This window comes from Amblyomma maculatum, chromosome 11 (genome assembly GCF_055883805.1).
Source record: "Amblyomma maculatum isolate TAMU_Amacu chromosome 11, ASM5588380v1, whole genome shotgun sequence".
In the NCBI taxonomy this organism is placed as follows: Eukaryota; Metazoa; Arthropoda; class Arachnida; order Ixodida; family Ixodidae; genus Amblyomma; species Amblyomma maculatum.
In genome coordinates, this window is record NC_139354.1 from 162,761,571 (window position 1) to 162,785,154 (window position 23,584).

The window sequence follows — 23,584 nt, forward strand, 5'->3', positions numbered from 1 at the left end:
GCTCCATTAATTTTCCCATGCATGATGTTAAAGAAATGGGCCTTAGGTTTTCAATGGATAGCCGTTTACCCGGTTTAGGTATGAATGTGACCTTCGCATGCTTCCGGGATTCGGCCTTCCGCCCAACGTTCATTCATAAAAGCTGTAAGTGCTGTGATGGATATATCGTCTAAGTTTCGGAGAGATTTGTTGGTGACACCATCTGCTCCAGGGGCGGAGTTTACGCGAAGCTGCGTCATGGATAGTCGTACTTCGGCCTCCGTGATGTTAGCATCAAGTTCGGGATTCGCAAGCCCAGCATACGTCAGAAGGGTGGTCGAGGGATGGGAGCTGATATATAACGTTTGTAAATCTCGTAGGAGGTCTGCGTCGGTTCCCGGGTATTTGTGCATTACCTTTGCCAGACTATCAAATTGGGTAGCTTTGCAGTTGGCTGGGTCTAGGAGGTACCGCAGGAAGTTCCAAGTGCGGGAAAGACCTAATTGTCCTTGCATGTTATCGCACACCTGTCCCCATTGCTGGTGAGCTAGTTTTAGGGTGTAATCCTCAATGTGTTGATCAAGCTGCGCAATTTTCAGTTTCAGCGCGCGGTTATGCCTTTGTGATTTCCAACGTGTTTGGATTGACTTTCGGGCCTGCCACAGATGCAGGAGGCGTTTGTCTGGCGTTATGTGGTTTATTTCTTCTGGGGTCTCCTCAGTGTGGCGGCTAATATCCTCACGAAGGGTGGAAACCCACTCATCGAGTTTTTCGATTTTGGGTGGGGCTGTTTGGCCACGGAAAGTGCGGAATTTATCCCATTCAGTCAGAAGAGTTCGTTTACCTACCTTTCCTTCGAGGTGAAGATAGTAGATATGAGGAAGTGATCACTACCCAGGTTTTCCCCTGTATTGCTCCATTGCTGTACGTCTACATGCCTGCAGAAAGTTAAGGTTGTATCTACTGAGACACTGTTACCTAGTCGGGTCGGGGTATGGGGGTCAGTAACTAGTGTGAGGCCTAGTTGTTGCGAATGTAGCTACAAATCTCTTCCTTTGGGGCTGTCTTTGTAATAGCCCCAGGCTGTGTGGGGCGCGTTAAAATCTCCTACTATAATTAGGTCGTTGTGCTGTGCGAGTTTAAGAGTTCTTGAAAAGAGGGTGCCAAATCTGCGTTGTCGTTCTCGTGGGGGCTATATAAGTTTAGGATAAAAATGCATTGGTGGTCAAGTTTTTGTGGTAATAGCTCTATGAAACGTGGTTTATGTCGATGCCTTCGATTGTATGTTGGATCACCGTAAGATTATACAAAAAATACATTTCGTGTATTTCCACTTACTATTAACATTATGCTTTATAATTCACTGTTTTCGTCTATTCTGAACTACTCCTTGCTAGTATGGGCAACAACAACAGCAGAAAACATTACAAAGTTACTACTCCTTCAAAAACGTGCAATAAGAAATATTACTAAAGCTTCTTTCCTCGAACATACAGGACCAATATTTAAGCAGCTAAAAATAGTTAAAGTAACATCTTTGTATAACTACAGGCTTTTGCGATTATATAAACAAGGCATCAGTAAAAAGGACAACACACTAACACTCATAGCAGCGCTTCAAGACAACATAAACACATACGACACCCGTAACCCGGAGCATTGGCACGTTACAGCGTGCCGGACGAACTATGGCAGGCAGATGCTTCGCTTCAGGCTTCCTACCATATTAGATCAATATTTTGCTAATAGTGGTCAAGGTTTCTCTCTTCCTCCCATTAAATTAATCCGCGAAATGTTTTTATAAATACATATATTCAAGTTAGGTGTTCTGTCTTGCGGCATTTCTGTTTTATCTTCATGTATTTTTCCTGATTTACCTAGTGCTTTTTTGTGGTCTAATTATTTCTCCATTGACTGTTTATTCACTGTGTGAGCGTGACCTTCTCTGCTGTGAAATGCCGTCATATGCAGGGGCAGCCGCCCCGTCAAGCTGCTCTTCGAAGCAGCTTTTTAGCGGCTGCTGCTTTCCTTTCCTTGTGGTAAAGGGAAAATAAAGTATTATTATTATTATTATTACGTTGAATTAGGAGGGTAGTGCTGAAATGTATAGCGCCCGATGGTGCGTAGGCCTTGTACCCGGGATGTTTTGTTGAACCATGCGTCTCCTGTAGGGCTATTATATTCGGAGGAGCGGAGGATGCTTGAATGAACTGCTGGAGCTTCCCCCGTTTCCGGCGATATCCCCTGTCCCATTGTCAGATTTCATATGTTTGGCGGGGAGCCATAGTCAAGTGTAGCGAGGTTCAACAGCGGTTTCGCTGGTGTTGATGCCGGCGGTCGGTCGTATGGCTTCGCTCTAGTCTCCTGCACGAGAGTAAGTGTTGAGCCTCTTTTCTCGAGAGTAGTGACCTTAGTTTCTAGGCCATCTAACCGCGAGCACAGTTGTATTTCCTGTGAAATTGGCTGTTCTAATTGCTGCAACTGCTGTAGGAACTGCTGGGTTTGTTGCTGTGTTTCCTGCTGTATTTGCTGCATCTAAAGTTGTGTTTGTTGTGCCAGTTTCGCGAATGCGGTTTTTAGGGTTCCTACTTCGGTGAGAGTAGGCGTAGTACTAGAGGTCGGCAGCGCTTTACGTTTGGGGTGTGATGGATCACCCGGTACTTCATCCTTTATGGAGGAGGAGCGTGCATGCGGGGTCTCCGTTGGGGAGGATTTAGCGAGTTCCTGTTGTTGTTGCTGAGTGAGTTGTTTAAGGCGATGTGTTTCCTCCCTTAGGGCCTGCAGCTCTGCACTCTGCGTGCTAGTTAGTGTGTTATCACTGCGTGTTGCGAGAGGCCTTCTGTGCCCAGCTCACCTGTTTCGCCCCCGGTGAAAGGATGGCTTTTGAATCCGGATGGCTCTCCAGGGGCGGGAAGGACTGAGACCGGGAGCGGTTTCGGTTCCCTGTATTCTGGCGTCCTCAGGAGACCGAGCGGCTTTCAGACCGGCTGCCAAGGTTGAATCTAGTCCGGGAGCGGCCTCTGCGGTCACCGGCGTTGGCGTCTTGTGTCTTTTGTGGCTTCTGCTTTTGGCGTTGTTGACAGGATGCTGGCGTCTGGAATCGCTGCTTGCATTCAGTAGATGAAGTAACGTGCGGGCCGGAGCATATTGCGCAAATGGGATCACATTTGTGGTCTTCGGTAGGGTCGTCAATACGCAGCTCGAGCATATGAGAACTTGAGGGTTTGGGCAGACGTCTGCACGGTGGCCGCGTGTACGGCAAATCGCGCATGCTTCGATTTTTTTTCTGAAAACGCGGCACCGGTACAGGGTGCCCCTGTAGCTAACCCAATATGGGACTTTGCTACCGTCGAAGACGAGAAGTATCGAGTTGGTTTGACCAAGTCGACAAGCTTGGAGAACAGGCGGGGTGGTATTGAATTTGGTTAAGCTTATGTCTTCGGGAGTATCGTAATCTGGAATATGATTATCCCTTTAGCTGAATGTTCCAAATTTGAGGCCCTGGATCGCTTGATACTGTTCAGCATGCTTCTCAGAGGGAGTACTCACAGTGACGGAGTTCTGGGTGTAATTTAACCGGACCTGATCGGCTTGGGCAGCAGAGGGTCCAGCTTCTTTCTTCAGGGCGTCTGTGATCTGTGCTGCACTCCAGACGCGAAGGTTGAGTCCCCCACGAGGCCGGAGGACGATTTTGTAGTCATCATGCGGTGGCGTCCGTGGACGTGGTGGTTTCGGAGCAGTGGCCGACTCCTCGCGTTCAGTAGTTTACGTGGCGTTTCTGTCAGCTGCTTTCTGTTGAGCCGCTCGCAATCACTAGCGGTCATGATGAGCTGGTAGCCAACCGCATTTGGTGAGGTCTTCAGGGGTGCACTCCTCCCCTTCCACGGTTACTTCCATGGGATCGAGGTGGCGCACGCTCGCCGAGCGGCTTGCCCGCCGTTAAGCCTAGCGCGGCGACTCACCGCTTCGAGTTGAAAACTGTCTTTCTAGGCTAGAAGCTAACTTGATTTGTGCGCAGTTCCAGTCGATGCCTGACACCTTTACAGGCGCGTGGAGACACAAATTAGAAAGGTCGACAGTGAGAAAAGGTCACTTCTAGCAGCGTCCGCACTCGGCGGAAGCTAGCCAAAGAAGCCAGCCGTACAGGAAGATTTTGAGACTGAATTTTCTAGCCGCAGGTCGCATTTTGATGAATATGTAGTGCACTGTGTAACTTTGAACAACAATTTTTTTATTGTTTGCCGCTCTTTTCGATTCTGCTTACCTGTTTAAGCACATTTCCTTGATTAAAGGTAGTCGCGAGAATACATATACATATTTGGTCTTTCGACCGATTGTTATGTTTTGAACGAAGCTAGAACAGCCCACTCCACTAGACAGTGACATTTTTACTATATGACTAAATTTTTGTTCTTTACTCTGATTCTGAGACACGCCATGAATTTTCGCCGGTGCCCCTTTTGATCTAAACGAAAGCGGTAGAGGTTGACAGAACCTCCACCCAACAGTTCACCATGCACTCACGTCAGGTCGCGCTACACCTGCTTAAAACATTCAAAGGCACATTGCATAGCCTGGTAAATTTATTTTTGTACAAAACTTAGGGTCCAAAAATGTTGAAGTGTACCCCAAGCTTCATTCGAACGTGCACAGCCGCACTGACGAAGGCTCGCGCGTGCATTAGTGGATAGTTGACTGTATTTTAGTCCTCGTACACGATAAATGTTCGACGCTGATTACAGCCTTTGCATAAACCATAAGGAGCGAAATATCAGGACCTGCCGGTTGCAACCGATGCGGGCGGAGCGAAGAGCGAGCTCGCGTTTCCCTTGCGCGTGAACGGCTGTAGTGGAGGAGCAGCAGTGGGGCGGTGGCGACCCCACCGAGGCGCGGCGGGCGGTGGAAACAGACCCCATTGGAGGAGAAGAGAGGCGCGCTGTCCCTCGAGACCGGCCGTGGCTGCAGTTGACTCTTGCTCCTTGCAGTGGTAAGACGCCCGACTACTGTGCCGGAGTACCCGGGTTCGAACCCGACCTCGGCGGCTGCGTTTCGATGGAGGCGAAACGAAGAGGCGTCATGTGCTGTGCGATGTCAGCGCACGTTAAAGATCCCCAGGTGGTCGAAATACTCCGTAGCCCTCCACTACGGCTCCTCCTTCTCTCTTTCCACTTTCACTCCCATCTTCCTCCCTTCCCTTACGGCGCGGTTGCGGTGTCCACAGAAAAACAAGTGAGACAGTTACCGCGTCTTTCCCTTCCTATAAATAAATCAGTTTTTGCTCCTTACCGGGTGCGTCGTCTGCTACACGCGGCACGGAAGCGTGGAGCTGCCGGCATACACGTAGCTGTTATGTGCTGCCGTTGCACTATACACGCAGTTATGACTACATTACGACAGTTCTGCTTCGAAGGCATGCATTAACTCAGAGAGCGCGTTTGTGTGATGCGAAATTTAATGGTGTGAAACAAGTGTGACAGCGTTGTCGACTTGCTCGCCAGAACCAGCGTTCTAGTAACGTTGTCTTTTTCGTGTTCTTTTTAGTACGCGATATCGTGAGACGCAAGTCATTTCGTAAAAAATATGACGTAGTCGTTCATTGCGCAGCGTTCAGCGTGGTGTCATGCAATTTTTCGCTTCGTATTTAGCATCTACCTTCTTTTCCAGTTTCAGTCCAATTTGTGACAGGGATTCAAACCGCCGACATGTGTGCCTCCAATTCTATGCCGTTCACTGTGAACTTGGGATGTGCGCAGAGAAGATGCTGCGTCATTACCCTAAAATAAAAAACAAATCGACATACGCTTTGTCAACTACGTACCAGCCTTTAGCTGCCTAAAATTGGCGGAATGAAGAGACGACGTTAAAGTCCTCTCTTAAGACGAAGCTTTCTGCTATATTTTAGACGACAAAGGAGTCATTGTTTTTATTTTTTTACATTGCTATATACGGGAGTGCAAGAGTGCCGATTTGGAGCTATGTTGCACGCCGTACCTCGAAAGTGAGACGTTAAGAAAAGCGCTTCTGATTAGGCGACGACGGAGGCCGTTTATTAATGCGAAAGCATTATTTCGCTATGTTCACAGATTTCTGTCCGCAAAATCGTGTCCGCAGCAGCTGTGAGTAATTGAGAAGTGGTAGAGGGTAAATGAGTGGTGTCAATCGATAGGGGATGACGTAATGTTGCTTCTGCAAAAATAATTAGGCCAATAAGTTAGTTAGGTAATTAATTAAAATAACTGGTTCACAGGAAAGGGAAGGCGCAGTGTCTGCCACACTTTTTCTGTGGACGCCTGAACCGCGCCGTAAGGGAAGAGAGGACGAAGGGAGTGAAAGAGTGTAGTAGTGGATATGACGTCAAGAAGGTGACGTCACGCAACCGGAACTAGAGCCAAAAAAGGGCATAGGAAGTGGTTTGGCGCACAATTTGAAAGTACCAAAGACTAAAATGGGCAAACAAGAAGTGAATTAAGCGACTAGAAGCAATCAGAAGCAACCAACAGCAGCATCCGTGCTTTCGCATTACTCCAATGCAGATTCTGTAGAGTTCCTTAATTTTTTTTGTAATCTGTATTCACTATATCGTTTGACGTGAGTAGCCAGACTTGATGCTCTGCATGAACAGGCTGCCCAACCTAGCAGATTTCTGTCTGTTATAGAGGCAATCTGCGCAGTGCAGTAGTAAACATGACACCCACTGCGTTACATTCTAAGGTTAGAGTTCCACTGAAAATTTGATTATATTTGTTTGCATGAAAGGATCTATGCCTTGAAACAACTTACTACAAAACACAGGCCAGGGAGTAAAACAAGAAACAGCCGACGGCGCTCACACTTGTTCTACAACATAATAAGAAGTGAATTTCGCGATCTCCAGGGTAGCTTCCAAGCAAAAGCTGTCACGCCGCGTGTAGCAGACGACAAGGAGCAAGAGTAAAGCCCCTTGATTGTGAAGGGAGTTTAGGCAAGAGTTGACTGCAACGCCGCTAGTTCTCGCGACCGCCACTACTCCGCTGGGCGGCATACGCCGCCAGATCGAGGTGGCGCCACCGTCGCTTCGACAGTGGGGATTGGCAGCTTGTGGCGCTCGCAGAACGCACGCGGCGTATGTCCGAGTTTACGGCGGATTTGTTGTCGATGAAAACGTACCTTATTGGCGATTTGTTGTTTAGAGTATTCCAATATTGCAGAAAAAAAAACCGTGGATATCGCCAATGCAGCAAAAAAAAAGAAAAAGATGCGCGGATTTTAGGAAAACAAGGCGCACAACCACCCTCCTTTTAGATTTACTGGCATCGCTTTGCACGCTTTTTGCGTTGTACAACGCTCGCAGGCCTGATAGTTCGGCCTGAACATGACATATCTTATCGCCTTGTCAATAGCGTGCGCGTGCCTTATAGAAGTACTTTGCTTTGGGCTAGTTGGTTCATGGTTGGGGGACCCAAGCATCCCAGGGTGGCGCTGCGGGCGCCAGTGAACCAGTGAACAGGGGCCAGCACTGGCATGGAAGGCATGAGCAAAGTAAGTCAGGCGGATCCGAACCGTCAGAGTTATTTAGTAGCAGCTAAGACGCTGGAAAAAAAAAAGGAAGAAGTAAGGAAGAATGAAAATCCCAGAGATAAGGACACAGATAACCGAAAGCAGGAGCCAACAGTTGGGAGAGAGAGAAGGCCTAGGTGCTTATCGCCGGATATTCTAACATGAACAGGTGCAAGCGAGATATCTTGGAACGTGTAAGGGGTGATAAGAGAGTGTTGGTTGGAGCCTTCCCAGGGAGAACAATGAGGGCAGTGCTAAAAGAGAGTAAAAATAGGCTGTTGAAGAATTCCGTAGAGCGCAGCATGGTAATAGTAGCCGCGGGGCTAAACGATGTCCTAAATGGTGACGCTGCAGGAGTGGTGGACAGTTTAGCTAAGGGAGTTGACGAGATCAGGGAGATAGCACAGCAGACGCAGATAGTTGCATGCACAGTACCAGAGGCGCTAGGATTGAACGGAAAGCCGGAAAAGGACGTGGTGACATTTAATCAGGACATAAGAAAGTTAAGCCTGAAGAAGCGTTTCAAAGTGGTTGAGGTAGACACGTTCTAGCGCATATGAACGAGGACGAGAGAGGTATAGACAACACGAGCGCTACACGTCTACATCTCTCTCGTCCTCGTTCATATGCGCTAGAACGTGTCTGCAATGCACCAACTCGCCCAACAATCTTTGGTTGAGGTAAACAGAGAGGTACATAAAGCAAGGTTTGGTAGGGCTTTTCAGCGAGATGGCATTAATTTTAACAGAAGGGTGGGAGCAGAGATCGGCTGGCGCCTGGCAGGCAGGGTTGTAGCTTTTTTAGGGGGTCCGCGAAGACTCCGTGCACAGAGGTAGGTAGAAGTGAAGCAGAAGAAAGTGTAATAATGGAGGCTGAGCCCCCCAAAATGGCAAAGAGTAGGTCGAGAAAGAAAAGTACAAAAAAGAAATTTAACACTAGGATCAGCTAAATAAACATGCAAGGAGGTAGAAAAGAGCGAAATGGCTAGAGATAGAACAACAGTTGAAGGATGACAAAATAGGTGTGTACGCTCTTTGCGAGACTCCTCAGGGATCTAGAAGATCCGCCATTTATAGAAGGCTACGTCTGGGAAGGGTGCAACAGAACGAGAACGGAAAAAAAAGGGTGGAGGGTAGGTATGTTGATACACCAGGGAACAAATTGGCAAATAAATAAATCATCTTGCAAAGAACATATATGGGTTTCGGGAACAATTGCCGGCATAAGGACATGGCTAGGGGTAGTTTATTTAGGAACAGGACATCAATGCAGGCAAGAAAACAGGGATCTTGTTGAATGTCTCAGTGACGATATAAGCCAGTTTGGAAACGGGGCCTATATTATTCTACTGGGGGACATGAACGGCCACATCGACGATCTGGATGGATACACGGATTGTAACGGGAAGCTAATGCTAGATTTCTGTGAGCGACACGGTCTAGTTATAGTAAATAGAGAAACAAAATGTGAAGGCCAAATCACGTGGGAACACCGGGAACTATCCCGGCGCGAGGCCGTCCATTGGCGCAAAATACAAATAGGAACCTTTCCCAACCCATGGCTATATAGCAAAATTTTTCCAAATCTTATTGCATCTAGCTGCAAACATTGTTCACAACCGGCCACATTCATTCACATGGTGTGGACATGTATACGACACAACGCATGCGTGGGAGTCCCTCCTGCGTACCACCGAGCTCGCCCAACAGCGCCAGCTCATTTTGCGCGCATTGCAGGCCGCAGAGTCCCAAGGGATCCCTGCTGATCTTCTCTAAGCAGTGCAACCAGTCTTTCGGCTGGTTCCCCTTCTTTGGGAGTAAATAAAGAGTTTATCATCATCATTCGCAACAGGCAGACGACCATTGACTATTGTCTAATGTCGCAGGAAATTTATAGCAAGGTCACAAAAATGTAAATAGACGAAGAAGGGGAGTGTAGTCTGGGAAGTGATCAGAAACGTATTAGTCTGCAGATGGGGGGGCCCTTGATGAAAAGAGAAATGGAACTTAGACAAAACGTAAACGCAAAATTAAACGACGATCAAATAGCGCAGATAGCAGCAGACATAGAGGAAGCAATAGAGAAAAGCCCCATGGAAGACTGGGATTATGAACAGGTAGAACTACTCACAAGGAGGAAAATTCAGGAGGTTAAAGTAGCAAAACCGCTGGAATGGAAAGAGGAAGCCACGGAGCTGGTGGAATAAGGAAATCAGGGAAGCTATTGAACAACCACGGGCTGCTTCAAGGGAACACCGCAAGGCAAAGAAAGCACAGGTATCTATGGAGGAAAGCGACCAAAAATGGGAATCATATCGACAAAAGAAACTTCAAGTGCAGGCCCTCGTCCAAAGTAAAATAAGACAGTCCACCGATCGCTGGATGGCTGACATGCACGATGCCTCTAGAGGCGGAGCAAGGAAATTCTGGAACCATATAAGCTGGCTAGGAAAGAAGAATCAAAGAAAGCAGGATCGGATTCAAGATAACGAGGGAAATTGTTTAAAGGGAGATTAACGCAGTGAACTACATTACATCAGTTATAGCCGAGTCATTTAAGAGCGACGATAGGGTAATCTCCGCAAATCAGGAAGCAACACAAGGTAGCAGAATACAAAGCAGCTTAGAACTGACCAATCTAAACTGGAAAAAGGCAGAAAAAAATATTCCTAAAAACACATCTACAGGAATCGAGGGAATTTCGATCAAGCTGATTAATGAACTCGGTCCAAAAAGTAAGGAAACGTTGTTAAAAGCTCTGGAAACAGTCATAACGAATAAGCAAATTCCGTGCAGCGCCACCCTGCGATGCTTGGGTCCCCTATAATGCACGCGCACGCTATTGACAAGGCGATAAGATATGTCATGTTCAGGCCGAACTATCAGGCCTGCGAGCGTTGTACAACGCAAAAAGCGTGCAAAGCGATGCCAGTAAATCTAAAAGGAGGGTGGTTGTGCGCCTTGTTTCCCTAAAATCCGCGCATCTTTTTCTTTTTTTTGCTGCATTGGCGATATCCACGGTTTTTTTTTCTGCAATATTGGAATACTCTAAACAATAAATCGCCAATAAGGTACGTTTTCATCGACAACAAATCCGCCGTAAACTCGGACATACGCCGCGTGCGTTCTGCGAGCGCCACAAGCTGCCGATCCCCACTGTCGAAGCGACGGTGGCGCCACCTCGATCTGGCGGCGTATGCCGCCCAGCGGAGTAGTGGCGGTCGCGAGAACTAGCGGCGTTGCAGTCAAATAAGCACTATCTATCTATCTATCTATCTATCTATCTATCTATCTATCTATCTATCTATCTATCTATCTATCTATCTATCTATCTATCTATCTATCTATCTATCTATCTATCTATCTATCTATCTATCTATCTATCTATCTATCTATCTATCTATCTATCTATCTATCTATCTATCTATCTATCTATCTATCTATCTATCTATCTATCTATCTATCTATCTATCTATCTATCTATCTATCTATCTATCTATCTATCTATCTATCTATCTATCTATCTATCTATCTATCTATCTATCTATCTATCTATCTATCTATCTATCTATCTATCTATCTATCTATCTATCTATCTATCTATCTATCTATCTATCTATCTATCTATCTATCTATCTATCTATCTATCTATCTATCTATCTATCTATCTATCTATCTATCTATCTATCTATCTATCTATCTATCTATCTATCTATCTATCTATCTATCTATCTATCTCTTGCTTAAACTCCCTTCACAATCAAGGGGCTTTACTCTTGCTCCTTGTCGTCTGCTACACGCGGCGTGACAGCTTTTGCTTGGAAGCTACCCTGGAGATCGCGAAATTCACTTCTTATTATGTTGTAGAACAAGTGTGAGCGCCGTCGGCTGTTTCTTGTTTTACTCCCTGGCCTGTGTTTTGTAGTAAGTTGTTTCAAGGCATAGATCCTTTCATGCAAACAAATATAGTCAAATTTTCAGTGGAACTCTAACCTTAGAATGTAACGCAGTGGGTGTCATGTTTACTACTGCACTGCGCAGATTGCCTCTATAACAGGCAGAAATCTGCTAGGTTGGGCAGCCTGTTCATGCAGAGCATCAAGTCTGGCTACTCACGTCAAACGATATAGTGAATACAGATTACAAAAAAAATTAAGGAACTCTACAGAATCTGCATATACCCCGTTTCAAAGGGGACGCTCCATCCATCCATCCATCCATCCACGTCAGGTCAGCACATGAAATGCGTGCTTGAACCCTTGACTCCGCGCATGATGTGGGCTCCTTGCGTTGTTTTTAGGTGCAAATTCTGCTTGACGTTGTATGATGAGTCAGCGAAAAAGTCATTGTTTTGTACCTCGGTACAAAAGCGGGTACAAATAGGAGTAGTTGTTTTGTGTGCCGAAATTATTGAAAAGCGCAACGCTGCCGTTTTCGACCTTCTTTGAAAAAAAAAAAAACTGACATCAGCTTTGGCACGTTATTTACGGCGCAACTGCGAATGTTAATTGATAGAACGATCGTGGGCGGTCGCTCTGAATGCGCGTTCCGGACCATTTTTCTGATCGTGCCAGTTGCAATACATGTGTCAAAACCCGTTTCAAGAAAAATAATCATAAGGTGAGGCTGTGCCCATATCGCGCGAGCACTGACATAAGAGCGACGACGTATAACGATCAAGGGAGGAGTCTGATACCACGCGACGGCCAGTTCTGAGCATAGCATGCACATGCATGCACCCATGCAATTTTTTGTCTCGTCATAAAGCTTCATGAGATCAGTGGAGTGTCATCGAACGTAGCAATCGCGGATCTGGATCTCCTGGGCGCCGGTTGAGGAGGTGTTCGCTATATAGTAAGGTCGAGTTAAACTACTGAAGAATCCTGGCGACGGCCTTGCATTCTGAAGTAGTTAATATAACATATTGCCACCAGGTGTCCCAGATGTTTTTAGGTGGCACCTGGAAGAAAAGGACGCCGAAGTTGTCTCGCGTGCTGTGCGCGGAACTTTGCCTGCTGGTTGAGCTTCGTCCCGTCGTCTTAGTCACATCTAGCCCTGTTGTCCGTGACAATATATATGCACCTGTGTTCAGGGGCAGATGTTTTGAAGTTTTCACGGGATATCATCGAACGTGAACGCGAAAGGAGCGCAGCTATAGAATTTCATTTAAGCATAGCCTGCAAGCATATCGATTCCCGGGGTTTTCCTGATTAATTTAATAATGCCGCTGAAGAACTGAAACAAAAAAAAAACAAAAAACAAATCGCAGTAATTTAGAAATTTTTTTCAATGCTTCAGTGCATGCATGCTAATCAATTATGGAATGAATTCATCTTCTGCAGCAGAGGTGTCTCTTTCTTTGCTCACAGAAGCAAAACAGCCAAATTACAAGGTCCAAGCCAAATCTGTAGCGTAGCAACACATTAATTCCGAAAACAAAATTGCAACTATCTCTAAGTGGTAATTCCTAAGCTGCTCATCTATCTACTCGGAAAAGAAAACTCACGGTGAAAAAAAAATCAGCGGTGGTTTACCTTCGCTAACCATGCAGTGTTTACAGCTCATGTTTGGAAAAGTATAGCTTTGTTCTACCACGCTTTGCCACGTTTAGCTAAGTACCGGTTCCTTGGGTTTTCAATGGGATTAAGGAGGCCTAATTAACGTCTTTAGTACCACGGTGTCACAGAGGGTACAGCCCTTTGAAGGACTGGCACGTGAAAAAGAAGAAAACTTGGTACCTAGATTGCGCAGTGGTCTAGCGCTTTACCTTTACTTTTTTTACCTCGGCCCGTGTCTGCAACTTACTGGAGGCAAGTGTTTTTTGGAGTGATTGCTCGAAGGTTTCAAAGCCACCCAGGCGAAATCCCGCTTAGAATGCGGGTTTCAATTCTTCCACTCAAAACAAGACCATTGTAAAGAATTATAAACCGGCGTGACTTAGATAAATAAATAAGAAGTCGTAGTAAGAGTGATCTTGAAGGGGTCCTGAAACGCGCGGCGAGCAGACGACACGCAGTGAGTGGACAGCGGGGCGCCCGGAAGGGCATGAGAGCCGGCAGCACGCTCCGGATGGGCTGCTAGCTATCATGCTCATTTTTCTCCATATATCTTAATTATTGATTTAGAATGGTTAACTAAACCATCATTCTATTTATTAAATTTTGTTCCTATATTACTAACATTATGTCACTTCTCTGCTTTTAAGCCACCAATCTTCCAGTCGTTTTTTGCTAGTTTCCACCGCAGGTTTATTCACCCGGCCACTGTTATCTCTAAACCCCAGAGCTTCAGGAACAGTGATTGCGCCTGCACCAACTTCCGGATGGATACCATTGCATTCGAGTATAATATGGTCAATTGTTTCACTGCAGTTTCCACATACAGCACATGCGTCATCTCCATTGTTAAATTTCTTTTTGTAGCTGCGTGTTCTAAGCCACCCTGATCTAGCTTCAAAAAGTAGGGCACTGCCTCTTGAGTTATGAAAGAAAGCTTCCTTCCTGATCTGCATTTTCCACTTTCGGTATAATTCCACACTGTTTCTTTTCCATCGAATTTATCCAATTTTTACCTTCTGTGTTTTTCACCTGTTGCTTAATGCTCTTTACTTCTCCGTCCTTGTTACTAGCATACTTACTAGTTAGTTTCCTAGTTCTTTTCCTCCATTGTGAGTCAACGCTTTTTAGGTACAGGTATTTAAATACCTTAGCTGCCCATCTGTTACTGTCCAGTTTCCTCAGGCGTTCCTCATATAATATTTTACTCTGAGCTTCCCGTACTTCGAAAGATGCCCAGCCCATATCTCCCTGTACCGCCTCATTTGTAGTTTTGCCGTGGGCACCTAGTGCTAATCGTCCAACCGATCTCTGATTTGTTTCTAATGTCGACTGTACCTCTGATTTTAGGCACAAAACCGCATTTCCGAAAGTAAGTCCGCACACGCTACTGTAGCACCCCCTAGGTTTTCTCCTTTCGCTCGCTCGCTTCCGCGCACGTGCAGACGTCTCGCGCTGCTTTGTCCCGCGGACAGAAAAGCACACACTGGACGCCGCCGACTCAGCTCGCTGCCTTCGCGGCGTCGCTTTCTCTCGCACGCGCCTTGACGCGCCCCCGCCGGCGCACCGCGACCTGCATTCCGTCTTGATTGGGCAACCTGACGCGTATTTTCATCAACTTTTTATTCACGTCTGCACTGTAGAGCAGACAACAGACGTATTGATTTTGAATGCGTCCCACGTTAGCAGAAACATAGGAAGTGCATCTCGAGGTAAGTCCGCTATGTAATTATATTGTCGTATATATATGTTTGAAAACTGCCAAAGTACCATCAGTACTGTGAAATAAAGTGGCCCGCTCGCCGACCATCTAGCATGCGATCTATATATGGATTTGTTTTTTTATTATTACGACGTTACCAAAGCAAATCTTGTAGTAGAAGAATAAGTTTATAGTCCGAAGGAGGTGTTTCTTCAAAGACAAGAACGCTAGCAATCTCATAAGCACATGCGTGCTCCGTGCACTGCACGCGACATAACCAGCTCGCTGGCTCGGAAGGCAGGTTAAATCCAAGCTTGTACTACACAAGTATAGATAACTGGGCGAGTTGGATTGGAATCATCTTAAAGCAGCTCGAAAACACAGGACTAAAAGGAACAGGAGACGACACAAGCGAAATGAAACACTACTACGCAGTGTTTTATTTCGGTTCTTATTACATAGTTGTGCTTCATTTATGATAATATTTGGTTTGCACTCTTGAACCCTGTGACTCGAATGGGGTGCTCAGTAGTGTCAGTCGAGCTATAGCTAGGATCACTTTTGTACTGCACTTCCGACATATCTTCGTTAATAATAATATTAATTGGTTCACTTATTGGCCAATTTGCGAAAAGCTGTAAAAGAGTTCAGCAAGGCATGTTTTCCGACGCCGCCCCCACCCCCGAGAAAAAAAAAAAAGGAGGCCTCGTTCTTAGATATTTTCTTGGTCAATCTAAAATTGAAAAGGCAGCTGTGGACGCTTAGGGCACATTCACACATCAATCTCGATCGCGGATGTTGCATCTGTTGATTTGGTTGCTTTCGGAGCACCCATAAAGCAGGGAGAGAGCACAAAATATCGGCAAAGCTAGACACGCGGGGAGCGAAGACCAGTATAATCTTCCATCCTCTTCACTTTTTATGCATGGTGTTAAACCACAGTACTTTTCTGATGCCTCTCCAAGCCGTCTTAGTCAACTGACAACATTTCTGAGTTTACGAAGAAAGGGGAAATTGGCTCTTTTCGTTTTCACAAAGAACGCGGCACTTCTCAGAACGCTGTCATGCAGTTGGAAAACAGGTCTTGCGGACAGGCTTCCAAAGAAATCTGCGAAGTTTTACACGTGAGCCTCGTCTTTCGGTGCTTCGATTACTATTGTGGCTTCCCATGACACAATGCTACTTAGTACATCCGTTTCACATCAGCGGAAGCGTTTTTGTATCTCCAAATAACCGCCAGGCGCAACGCGATCGGCGCACGTGCACAGGAAGCTAGCGGAGCGTCTGCTCCTGCGAAGCCCCATCGTTTCACATTTCGCCACCACGCCAGGAACACGGCGCTGCCGTCGCGCGGCGAAACTTGAGCTTGGGTTCCCTATGGGGAGCTGTGAAACTGAGTTCGTTCTAGTAACGTTGGGTAGAATGAGCGCGCGCGTCGGCGGTGCCAAGTTGGCAACTGCACCGCCGCTCCTGCCTCCTTGTTGCAATCGGGTGAGACGAGTGACTCCGAATCGGCCCAGTGATTCTGGGAGGCGGATGCCGGATTCTCCCATCACCAAACGCCAGAAGCACCATTGGGTAATTAAAATTGATATCGGCGAACAATGTCCCCATTTCACTGGGGTGCCATGTACAGTCGTGAGCAAAAGTGGTATACAACACTCAGCTGGTGGTGCAGCTCGAGAAAACTGCATGCCATGTTTATCTAGCAATAGATATATATGATCGACAGTGCCCCATTTTATCCACATGCCGATATCATTTTGATGCAGTTTTCCCGAGCTCTGTCCCTGGCTCAGCGTTGTATACCACTCGCGACTGTACAACATGGTATATGCAGTGGGTTGACCACAAGGCCAAGCACACTTTATAATTTCCAATTCGGTATATTTTCACTCACAGTCGACGTGTGAGCCTCGACCAGTTGTTCTGTCATTTTGCGTTGAAATGAATTTGGCTTGGATCGAGACCTGTGCCGTGAGATTTGTTGGAAACTTAGAATAAAGTTGACTCACGTGGTGCTCTCGTTACTTGGAACCTACGTACGGTCCAGCATACGGCCGTGTTCTCGGTCCACTCCTGCAACGGCGTTTTATAGAAGAAATCATGGGCGCACACATGTGAACACGCCAAACGTTTTGCTGAGGAGGAGAAGAAAGACCTTTAATAACTCGAAATGAGTATGTATAGGGAGGTGTGATTGGGTCAACTTTTAAAGGGGCACAGTGACGTTCTTTAGGCCGCTAATTTCAGCCAACCTCTAGGTTCTTTTCACCGTGTCGACTTGAGATCAAAAGGAATTATAAAAATCAGGCGCGCGGAAACGGGAGTTATTCGGTTTATAAAATTCTAAATACAGGAAAAACGCTGCTGAGCTGGTGTGAGAGGGAGCCCCTCTCCGATTTTGCTCTCCCAGCACTCGACTTGGGCGGAACCTATGAGAAACGCAGCTTTCTGCTGACGTATCAGAAGCCATGGTTGTCTGTCCAACTCAACCTGTAGCCGCGCTTTTTGGCAGCGTCGTTATCATGGCAACGACGCTGCGAAGCTGTGCTACGAGAACCCAAAGCTAACTTAGCCCACCAGACGCTGCTCCACACCATCTTTGCGGCGGTGTTGACGAGGTAGACCCGACGGTCGGCAAATCTGCGTCTTAGTTCTGGTGTTCACCCGGCGTCCATCGCTGCTGCGCTTATGTGGACCACTCGAGCGCTACTTGTGCGAAAGGCGGAGACGGGGGACTGGCGTGCAGGAGCTAAAGCGAAAACTGCCCTACAGGGCCAGCAAGGAGGTCTTCTGCCGGGAATTCCATGGCTTGCTGGCGTGGCGCTGTGTGTGTCCTCTCGTTCTCAGTCCCTCGTCTTGTGTGCGCTACAGCTTGGAAGTATGAACCAACAAGCTCAAATTTTGACATGCTGGTGGAAGCCCGCTGCAGAGTGTTGCGGACTCGGGTATGGCGAGCGCGCTCCACGAGCGATCTGGATAGAACTTGTGCCATCTGGGGAGCGTTGGCAGAAACGATCAGCCATGTGATTTTGCACTGTCCAGCGATTTTGCCTTCCTCCGAGATCCGATCGTTCTCTTGGGATTTGAGGAGGGGAGACCATGGTGGGAGACTGCGGCATCTCGAATTCTGGTGGCAACGAGCCCTGCAATCTCGGCGGCGGTTGGCGAAGGTTGTGTGACCTTCGCGCTTGTGACCGTAGAGCCTGGACAACTAATTGGCAGACTGTTTTCTCTATTCTTTTTTTTTTCTTTTTGGCAACGCCGCTCCAGAATGCAGCGGCGACCCGCTACAAAGGGCAAAGCCGCCATCACCATCATCACAGCAAACAGACGCTCCACCGCGCTTGTTGACAACACCGCATTTACATGAGTTTGCAGTCCCTATCTTTATAAGCACTTCAAGAACACACGCGGAACTGAAACACCGTTTATTTGTTTTCTGCATAGTAACTTGAAGAACATTCGATTGTAAAATCTAAAGTGCGTGCTCAACCATTCAGCGAAGCAGCGCCCAAGCGACAAGGAAAAGTCATATCCGTTAACGAACTTCGCCGTCGTGTGTCGCTCACATCAGTGCCAAAACATTGATTATTGAAGCGGATTATAATTTTAGGCGCTACGATTTCGCCCTTATGAATTGAATTGAAGCCATGGTTACAGATAAGCGATTGCTTCTACAAGAAGCCTAGCGAATTCTTTAAACTAAAGCTCCTCAGGCGAACCGACCTGTGAGCTCTTATTGGCTTGTACATACAGGTAAAAGGTGCAACCTGCGTGCGCTTGGAGAACTGAGCAGTTATATTGCCTTTAGTGCGACAACAAACATTTGAAGCTCTGCATATTGTTAATAGACAGAAGAAAAACAAGAAAAATAAAATGGCTGAACGTTTAGTCCAGAAAGAGCGCGATGTGGGCGTGCTAAAAGCGACGCAAATGAGACAAGCCTCTACATACGCACACGAGCACACCGCAGTGTTGTATTAGATGATGATGCCTTCTTTCATCGTGTAAAAGTAAACCATAGGCACGTTGACTCAAGCATCTTGTAGGTAGTTAGGAAACTCGAGGTTCACTAGCGTCGCTGGAGAAGTATGGCTGGTTGTATATAAAACATAGAAGTATCTTTTTTTAGCAGAAAGTGACTAATATGGCGTCAATCGATTCGAATATTTCAAACATGAAAGTTTTTTTGTTTATTCAAGGTTTGCTGAAATGTTTTCCGCAAAAACGTTGTTTGACACGTTTGAACGCCGTGTTATGTCTTATCTGCACCGAGTGTTTCACAATATAAAGGAAGTTGCAGTAAGATACGGCGTCAAACTCGTGTTAGCGGCCCCATGTAAGCTCTCTAAACTGTGTGCAATCATGAACCGAGATGATAGGCAGCAAAGATGCACTTCAAATTCCAGCCTTGAGTACACTGATTGTGCTAGAGAAGTTATTTATCAGGTGCCATTATCCTGTGGCAAGATGTACAGTCGTGAGCAAAAGTGGAGAGACCATGCGCTTTGAGAAAACTACCCACCAGCTTTTTCTAACAGTGAAAAAGTTATTTCTGAGAAGTGCATTAGGTACCATGTATAAATACTTGCCTTCTTGCCCAAGCAATTTTCTCTGACACATCTTTTTATACATCAAAAACGCAATCGTAGCAGTTAGCGTGGTCTCTCCACTTTTGCTCAAGACTGTACATCAGTCAAACGGAGGTTCGCACCTTCATCGTTTTCTGTTATTACTGTCGGTTCCGCGTCTCATCCCGTTTTGCTGAGTAAGTTTCGCTAGTAATACAGCGGTTTGATGCCCTCATTCGTGGTATTGGTAGTATCTTCACTTTGAGCATTTTTATTCTTCCGGTCCCTTTTATTCACTTATCAAGGTTCAATGGTTCGTTAGCTTGCACACACTGGTGTCGTTTAGATTGACGCTCTGGCGGATCTACGCATCATGTACACGTATCTGTCAATAATTATCTTGTTTTTGATCCCGGCTGTGTCTGTGGTGGTTGTTTTGAGTGTATAAAAGGCATGCTCGAAGCGTTTTACGAATAAAAGTTGCAAGTTCTGCGCTCTATGTGTGTGCGCGTTTTCTGTCTCTGTCCGTGTTTTTTTTTTTTCGTGCAGTTTAATCATGAATGGTCACAAAGAACATGATAGACAAGGAGATAAGTAATTTATTTTCCTGCCAACGCAACGGAAGGGTTGCTAACACTCATGTCCCCGCCTTGTCAATTTGAAAGACATCAATAATTTCCCTTGCCCTTTTCTGGACTCCCACATGCATCGCGGACGTTATATCATATACTGGGGAACAGTCTTGGCAACTATTTCAATGCTTAACCAATTCCGATCCTGCGGCCAGTAATTCAACAGCCCTACGATGCTCTCTTATGTGGTCATTCACGCACCTTCCAGTTTGGCTTATGTATACTTTGCCACAGGCAAGCGGAACCCCCAAAACACACTTCTGTGCCACGTTTTTGAGGCAGTGGGAAAGACGGTGCGCACGCACGGACGGTTCGAGAAGCCTGCCACGCTGGTCATTCTGTTCTGGGGCTCCTCTGCGACACCGTAAATTCGATACGAACAATTATGTGCTGGTTATGGACAATAGCTTTCCGGATCTGTTGTCTTGTTAACTATACTGAGCGCGTTCACAGTGAGGCGACAAAATTTATGTGCAAAGTGAAAGAATCTCGACGGTCCACTTTTGCCCTTCTGAAAATATTCGAGCGTTCACGCTGAGAGCGCCGAATTTGGCAGAGCTAACTCACGGGAAGTTTTTTCTTTGCGGTCAATAAAAGCAAAGCTCGATTTGATGTAGAAACGTCCATTGGGCGCACCATGTGGCGACAAGATGAGGTTACTTAAATGTGGTTCCCTTCCTTTCAGGGCATGTACGTGGGCTGCCACATCGACGTCTCTACCGGCATGCTCACGTTCAGCGCTGATGGCCACATGACCAGGCAGCGCTTCAAGGTATTCTTTCTTGTCCTCGAACATTTTTCATTGACCCCCGCTGCATGTCTCGTAGCGTTACTTACAACATGAATACAACGATCATTATTGCTTAGTGCGTTTATTTTGGGTGGAGGGAGAGAACACAGTCGAAAATGGCGCCAAATACTTGTCCGGGAAGACTGAATTTCAAATGCGCCGCTCTGTATGCCGCAAAGCAAAATCAAACGTCTACGAGACAGGCGAAAAATCTCTAGTGTGCACATTCGTCAAGAGAATTCTCCCGCTTTTCTGCGAGACGAAGCTCTGGGCTCAAAATTTTGGGCTCACTAGGAACGTCATTTCATTTTTTTTCCCCTTAAAGGCCCGAGGGAATTACATAAGGGGAGAGCAAACTCAATACACAATGCGAACAAGAACAGGAAAGCATTGAAACAACAAGAAAAGAGAACAGAAACAAGAGAAAGAACGCATGGGTTAAACGAAACAATATGAAAAACAAAAATAACAATATACCATAAGTAAATGACGCCGAAAAGGTCTATCTTCTATGCATGAGAAAAACGTTTTCATGCAACTGGTTGAACTTGAGCTGGTTGGTACGTCATCAACGGCAACGTCAGCAGAATCACAAACACACAAAAAAAGTCAAGACAAGATAAGCGCCGTCTCCCCTGAGCGCCCACAATTCTGCCGACGTCATCAGCGATGTCTTCACGAAAGATGGTCGTTTAATTTTTTCCTGAATGATTTGCGATTAGCGCATGATACGATGGTGTTTTGCAGGAGGTTCCACAGTACTATTGGGTCCGGAAAAAAATTGAAGAATTTAGTGCTAAGGTGCGACATTTGATACATGAAATGCTATGATTATGGTTTAGGCGGCTAGATGTCCCGGGAGGGGGGGGGGGGGCTGTCGCTTTGCATGTCTCGTGCGGGGATGATAATATAAGTGATTGTCACCCGTTAATAATTAGCGGGATTATTAACGATGCGCCCTTAACGGTGCGCACACTCCCAGACACCCTTAGAGTTAGTGGGGGTAGCTGTTCCGGTCGCAAAGGAGATTCCCTCGACCTGCGTGGCAAGCTCAGCCGGAATTCAGATACCAAGTAGTGGCAGAAAGGGGTGGCCGTTTGGTGCCCAGCTGTCGCCGGTTCAAGCCAGAGTAAGGTTCGGAGTCAGAGGTAACAAACAAAACAAACTTTATACACAGCAAGAGACGATACAGATACACAAACACTAAAATTGCGCAGACGAGAGGTTCACAGAAAAACAAACGCTAAGCATGCAATTACAGAAGTATTCAATAACACAGAGGATTTACAACAGATAAAACACGAGAGAGTAACAAAAACAATCACCAAATTGTTCACCGGACACTGTTGCAGTCCGACGCCTCGAGAGTCACGATTTGGCCGCCATGCAAGACGAGCGCCGCTCCCTCGCAGGTCCGTGGGCTTGCCAGCAGCAGGTGATCCCAGGGAGTCCAGCCGAGGCACTTGCGAACACGCCGCAATCGCTGACTGACTGACAAGCGGCGCGGCCTCAATAAATAGGGCGCGCCGCGTCTGTCTGTTAAGGCGCGCTAAAGCTAGCGCGCACACACACTTGGCTTCGCTGGTTAAAGCACTCCCTTTTCCCCCCGTCGAGTCGCGCGTCGTCATTGGCTAGGACCGGTAGAAATTTCTGGAAGGTTCTGGCGTATTCCAAACTGGTGAGTCACCTTCATCGCCGGGTGGTGAGAAAGAGGGCGACGCGTACAAAGCTACGCGCTCTCTCGCGCGGGGAAGGAGGCTTTTCTCGAATCTTGCGGATGCGGCGACGCGCAGGCCTCGCGCCGCGCCGGCTTAATAAAAATGTGCGCCGATTTCGTGACAGTGGTGTAGAAGACAGAGGCGAGATGTAATACGGCGTGACATTAGCGATGAAGTGGCGATTGACTGTTTCAGTGCTGTGATACAGGTTTATTATTGGCTGATGACATCGTATTATTGTGTCGCTTAAAAAGCCTGCAAGACCAAGTCCTTTTAATGACTCTTTAAAAGTTGTGTATGAATGGTGTGTTAAGTGGGGCATGGAAATCAATTTTGAAAAGTCCATTACTATGATTGTGTCGAACAAGAAAACCGCATTAGTGTTTCCGTATGTAATTAATAACATTGAAATGAAACGTTCCAATAGATTAAAATATTTAGGTGTTACGATTTCTCATGATTTAACTGGAGTGATCATGTACAGAATATTTGTGGAGCAGCCCAACGAAAGCTTGGATTCCTACGGCGAAAGTTAAGAGATGCGCCACCGCCTGTCAAACTAAAAGCTTATAAATCATTGGTAAGGCCCAGTCTGGAATACGCGAGCATAATTTGGGATCCAAACCAGAAATATCTCATAGATAAGCTTGAACGGATTCAGAGACTAGCAGTGAGGTTCGTGTTTTCTCGCTTTCGAGGAACACAGTCCGCAACCGAACTTATTTCACTTGCTGAGCTACAAGCCTTGGCTATTCGTAGAAATATTGCTAGGCTCAAGTTCCTTTATCAACTTTATAACAATAAACTCAATTTGGATTCCGGCTTGTACTTGCGGCTGCCCGGGAGACTGTCATCTCGCACTAATCATTCCTTTGCAGTGATGTCGTATGTGCCAAGAGTTGATATATTTAAATTTTTGTTTCTGCTTAAAAGAATCATTGAATGGAAAACCTTGACCGAAGCGTATTTGAAAAAAATTGTTCTTTAGAAACTTTTGAGAAAGAGTTGGAAATTTGTTGTGCCGCTTAAATGTACATTGCCCACCCTGTAACAGCCCGGAAGGGCTAACAGTACTTGCAAATAAATAAATAAAAAA

At 46.3% G+C, this 23,584-nt stretch overlaps 1 protein-coding gene across 1 annotated transcript in view; it reads left to right on the top strand.

Moving 5' to 3' along the window:
- Positions 1–23,584, top strand: part of RyR (Ryanodine receptor) — a 1,181,579-nt gene that overhangs the window by 402,778 nt on the left and 755,217 nt on the right. The window contains exon 43 of the mRNA XM_084584752.1: positions 20,666–20,752. Coding sequence (XP_084440878.1) covers positions 20,666–20,752 — 87 coding nt within the window. The remainder of the gene's footprint in view (positions 1–20,665; positions 20,753–23,584) is intronic.